Below are 6005 nucleotides of genomic sequence, written 5' to 3'. Positions count from 1 at the left end.
ATAACAGGATAAACTATGGGGTGCCTCCCATGAGCGTTAAGTTTAACGTCTTTAGCCAGACTGTGGGTCTCCTCTCGTTGCTGTCCTGAAGAAGATGCTCCTGATGGTGGTGACAATCGGTTGAGAATAGACTGCATCACTACTTCTAGGTTGGTTAATCTTGGTCTGTCAGGACTTTCTCCTCTTAAGCCTCCCGTCTTTGATCCACTAGCTTAGATCGGAGTGCTGCCATCTCTTCACTGATGGAACGATATTGTGTAGCGCCCATAGTGATAGTCTCCTCCTCTTCTTTCGCTTCTTGCTCAGCTGCAGGTTAATCCTCTTCCATAGGCTCTTCGTCAAGCAAACATACATAAGATTTAATTTGTGAGAACTTCGGATTAATATTGATGAACATGAAGTATGTTGTTATGATTCGATGAGTGTGAATTCTCAAACCTTAGTAACTTTATCAGTTGTTTTACTTTATTTAGTTTATGTTGTCTTTTAGTTTTAAAAACCCAAAATCAAAAACCTTTTAGAACTAGGATAGGATAAAATTAGTTTAGATATAAGTTGCTCTTTCAAGAACACAATTCTCTGTGGGATCGACCTCACACTTGCGAGTTAAATAAAATTTGCACAACATGTGGCCTCCAATGGATCACTATGTTGGACCTGAAAAACTTTCTCAACGACATCTTGGATCACAGAAACATTAAAGAGGTAATTTCAATGCATCAAATATTTTGAATTCTATCTTCTCACTGTTCACCTTCATACTCACAATACCTTTTTTCACACAAATTTTTGCATTAGAAGTTCTCATAAAGGGTCTTCCTAAGATGATAGGCAAAGGCAATGGCATAGGTGATTCTTCCATATCTAATACAATGAAATCAGCAGGCAAAGGAAAATAATTCTAAACAAAATTTGACGCAATCCCCTGCAACAGCGCCATAAACTTGTTGTGCAAATATCTGCCTAAATTAATAGGCAAATAATTGTACGTTTAAACTTGTAAGTACACAAGGTCAAAACAGTAGCATAGAGTGCAAGTATGAGATCATTCCCACGAGAATTGGTAAATTTTGATTAAAATTAATTTCAGTAAACAAAACAAGATAACAGGTTGATTTTGATTCAATAATGATAGAAGGTAGGGCTTGGATATCCACCACTAATCAAACTTAAATAATATAACAATATGCCAATGATCCAATCATATTGTGAATACTTAATGTTTGCAAACCTAAGGGTATGGGTGTCTACTCCTTAAGCTATTGATCTCCCTAAACAACGAATTAGGTGTGGGTGTCTACTATAATTCTTTTCTTTCTTAAAGGATTTAGTATGGGTGTCTACTAAGTTGTTCTTTAAGAAAGCATAAAACCGTTGAAATCGACAAACACATGAGGCCTAGGGTATGGGTGTCTACTCCTAGTTCCCTATGTTGATTAACCCAAGAACTCGGAGTGAGATTCTTTTGTTACTCTATTAAACCAAGGACTTGATTATCCAAATTGATTTAATTAACTAATCCATACCACATGCATATGTTGATCAGGCAAACTCATATGAGGAATTCAATAAAACAGAAATTAATCAAGTTAAGCATCACAATATGATTATCACAAAGGAGCCAATTTTGAAATATTAAATAAACATAATTAGGGCTTCAATCTAGCCCTACTAAGTAGTTTAGTTACACATGAGTTTGATGTTAAACATCTTCATAAAATACAATAAAGAGGACAAGAATAAACCTGAAACTTGAACTTGAAGAGCTCCAACTCTTCTCTTCGGAATTGTGTGTCTATTATAAAGGCTTAAGGGTCTATTTATAGGCTTTAGGAACACTCTAGAAACCCTAAAAATTGCAACTTTTGCATTTTAGTTCACCTAGGTTTTGAAGGGGTGAAAAAGAGGACTTTCTGGGATAGGGCGCTGCTGCGTTGCTCCTCACACACGGGTGCCCTCGATCGCAACCCGTATGCGATCAATCGCAGGTCTGCGATCGATCTCCTATGTTGTGTGCTCGATCGCAGGTGCGATCAAGGCTGCTTCTTGTGTGCACGAGCACAAGGCTGCACTCGTCTTGGCTTGGACCTCTCTAGTAGTGCGTTCGATCGCAGGTACCTTGAGATCGATCGCACTACCAGAATGCTTTAGCTTGCTTCAAATCTTCTAGCTTTTTTCCAATTTTGTCCTTTAAGCCCGATACTTCCGGAAATGCTTTCTTTCTTCCAAAAACCTACAAAAACACAAAATAAATAAATAAATAAAAATAAAAATAAAAGAGCTAAAATAGCACAAACTAACAAAACTAAGGATTTAAGAAAATATAAGTTAAGGGCTAAAATATGAATATTTTGGCACTTATCAGTAACTAGGCAATGTTGGACTTAGCACCCATGACTATCTTTATAAACCACCCTTTCTATGTGGGCTTCTTTTCAACTTCCCAATATGGGACCGGGGTGTTATAGTTATAGTATGGTATCAGAGCATACAGTCTTGCCGACCGTAGCGAACAATATGAGAATAGGCTACAATACCGTAGGTGTAAATCTTAAAGAATGGAGCATAGGATAGACCTAGGTTCTCTGATTGTTGTTTGATTGAGGTGCGGGCTATAGTAATAGCCTTCTTGATTGCTTAGCATAGGGTTGGACAGGATCGCCTACTTTGCGTTACAGGCACTTGATCCTACTTCACACTCGGATGCGTGACGGGTACCGGCACTGGGTAACTGTTTGAGAATGGTCAGACAACAGTAAAATGGGAGCATCGCAGCATGTCTACAGTGTGCGATTTTCAACTTGTTCCAGGGAACTATAATCCCTACCTTAGTGAGGAAAGGAACCGGCAGATGCACAAACATCTAACTTAGGTTGCAGATGAGTACGAAGAGATCCAATTGCTAAACACAAGAGCCTTGCCAGCTAGGTCTAAGTGACAGGTGGCCGCTTTCTTCTCCAGCATTGAGAAGGATTACAAAGCAGACCCGTCAGTAGAGTCAACCGGGGAATGCTTGACTTAGAGGTTGGGTTGCTTTTTGATAGACGGTTACGAGGTAGTTAGACTATGCGTTGTACTTAGCAGTACAGTCGTTAGACTATGTGCTGTACTTAGTAGTACATTGGTTAGACTATACATTGTGCTTAGCAGTACAGTGGTTAGACTACGCACCTTACTTAGTAGTACATTTTACAATAGATGCTCATGTGTTTTTTAAAGTGAATTTCGAAAAGAAAATGAATTTCACAAAAATGATTTTTGTGTCAATCCCAACTAGCCTTGTTTTTATACCCCCAATTGTTTTAAGAAAATAACTGGCCTTTGAATTGTTGGTTTCAATATATATATATATATATATAAAATTTGGGCCTCAGGCCAAGCACTCGCCTAGAGCACTATGCGTTCTTTTTAAAAGACGGTCGAGCATTCTTTAAACCCTATTCCTCCCATTTTATCTCAAGCCAAACATCTCCCAAGTAATTTTCAGCCATGTCTCCTTGAGTTTTAAATTCCATCTTTAAATGAAGTATGTGCTTCTAATAGTTTAAAATTTGAAATTTCTAGTTTTATGATTTTAGGGTTTCGAATTGGGTTTTCATCTTTCCTTGATTATTGGTTAGGATTGAGCATCTAGACGTTTGCTTGTTGTGTTAGAATAGCTGTGGTTTTGATTAGAACCAATTTCCCTTTCCAAACTCCCACATGTTTGGATTTGAGGATTTTTGCCCTAAGTCCAAAATCCTTGTGTTATCTTGACCTCGCCATGCAATTGATGCACGGGTTGTGACCTAAATGCCCTATTAACAAAACCCATTCGGTCTGCTGTTGACCAACCCAAAACCCTAGCCGTTGGATTTGAGGGTTTTGCCCTGAATTCAAAATTTTTCTTTCATGATCTCAATAAAGCCCAAACCCATTAATTGGAAGCCTGATCTAGACCGACTTGATTCAGGAGTTTTTTGCCCGGATCTAAAAATGACCAAAATACCCCTCACTCTCAAATTGGGAATATTCGCCTAATTTGGGGACAACCCGATTTTTTTAAAGGGTCGGGCCTACCTGTTGAATTGAGCCTCAAGCATTTTAAATTGAAAGCCTAACCTATGAACCTAGCTGTTTGAATTTTGGCATTTTGTCTAGAACCGGGAATGACCAAAATGCCTTGCGTCCTAAAACTCTTTCTCACATACCTTGGTAACCTTGCATCTTGAGGTCACCATTGTGAGGACTTGCCCTTACGACAATACCGAACACTTCGAGCCATCAACCTTAACCCAAACGAATTACTAAAATACCTCTGAGACCTAAACCCTAATTTTTATAATCACCATGGTATCCTCGCTTCTTGAGGACACCGTTATATTAGACTACCCAAGGGTGGCACCATTCAGTTCGGTGCTATATTCTTTTAATACAAAATTACCAAAATGCCCTCAAGGCCAAGGCCTAAAATTTTCATGACTAATCAAGTACGTAGGTGCCCTCGCATTTTGAGGTCACCATTATTTTGGGTTACTCGAAGGAACCAAATATCTTGTCAATTTCGGTCTTCTTGACCAAAATGCCCCTACCCCTAGATGACCCCACTTTTCCCACCTCTCGCCCCTAAGGGCATCCTTGTCATTAAAGACCCCTCTCGACAATCTTGAGATTAAAGTCAACTCCGACATTTGGAAGCCACCAACTCTCACCTAGTCAGACTTAGGTATTTGGCTTAAGAGTCTAAAATGACCTGATTTCCCTTGCAACCGAATCCACCTGCTATGCTACTGAGCTTTTGACCAAATTTCTAAACTACGAACCAACCCCTTTGCAACCCCACTAAGTTTTTATTTCAGATATCCCAATGTTTCCCTATACTTCCTTGTATTTTTCCTAACACCTGAAGGAGGATTTTTGTGATGCTTTTTGGCATGAACAAGAGTGAGCGCGGCGGCTTCATCTTCCTCTTACCGAGCCGAGGATTCCGACTTCGACTCTAATTTTGAGATGGATGAGGTGGAGGAGGAGAACATTTCGGACGAGTCTTCAGCTCACAGCCTTTCTCAGGATGTTTCAAGGCATTGACAGCGACAATGCCTGGTTTTCTTATGACCACACACACTTTAGGGTCGCCGAAACAGAGCACTGATACAAATCTCTCTACCATAACTACAACATCATTGTGGAAAGAAGGATGAATATACTCGACATGGGCCAGCCATCATCGAATTAGTTTGGGAGTTTTTACGCAAACCCGCATGCCCTTTAGCATGACAACCGACTAGCATACAACGTGATGATCAGCCGAGTTCTTTCGATCAAGAATCATGCCACTGTCATGTAGGATAGGGTTCTCTACTGTTATGCCCTTCTGACTAGGAGTACCATTGAATACGAGAGCCACAAACACCGAGAGCTGCACCAGGAGGGACGTGCAGCTAATGAAGCCTCCTCGTCCACACCAGCATGCGACTTTGATCTCGAGTGCATGTACAGTACGCTCAGTGGACTTCAGCAATCTGTAGGAAGTCTCACCTCGGAGCTAGGGAAAATATCGGCGACATTCTAGGATCCCTCCCTTAGATTCACAGTCACTTAAACGTAACCCTTGCTCGACATAAGAGATTATGGCATTCGGAGCCTGAGTATCAACCTAGGAAGAGGGAGCCCTTGTACGCAAGGAACCTCGAGTTGAAGATCAGCTGATCGCAGACGACCTAGTTTGTAGGACGATTTCTATAGACTTTTGCTTGGTTAGTTGTTTGTACATATTTTGCTATGCCTTGTAATGGTAATTTTGTATGTATGTGACTCTTTCTTTTCATGGATTTAATTGTGCATGCCTAAACCTTACCTATCTTTTCAAAACCATATGTTTCTTTTCAATCGTTTTCTTCTATCCAAACTTTTAATTATTTCGAAAACCCTCTCTACCAGGGGGATCTTTTTTATTACTAAAACCAAATTTCGAGGATGAAATTCTTATAAGGAGGGGAAAGTGTAGTACCCCGACTTTTTAAATC

General features: G+C 39.9%; 1 protein-coding gene across 1 annotated transcript in view; it reads right to left on the bottom strand.

Annotated features, from left to right (window-relative positions):
* Positions 1-2112: 2112 nt before the first annotated feature.
* LOC132185283 (disease resistance protein RPV1-like) overlaps positions 2113-6005 on the bottom strand; it is a 56940-nt gene continuing 53047 nt past the window's right edge. The window contains exon 2 of the mRNA XM_059599076.1: positions 2113-2233. Within this exon, the coding sequence (XP_059455059.1) occupies positions 2191-2233 (43 nt within the window). The 3' untranslated portion in view covers positions 2113-2190. The remainder of the gene's footprint in view (positions 2234-6005) is intronic.

Source organism: Corylus avellana, chromosome ca6 (assembly GCF_901000735.1).
Source record: "Corylus avellana chromosome ca6, CavTom2PMs-1.0".
In the NCBI taxonomy this organism is placed as follows: domain Eukaryota; kingdom Viridiplantae; phylum Streptophyta; class Magnoliopsida; order Fagales; family Betulaceae; genus Corylus; species Corylus avellana.
Note: the sequence above shows the minus strand (reverse complement) of the source record. Positions and strands in the feature narration are given on the sequence as shown.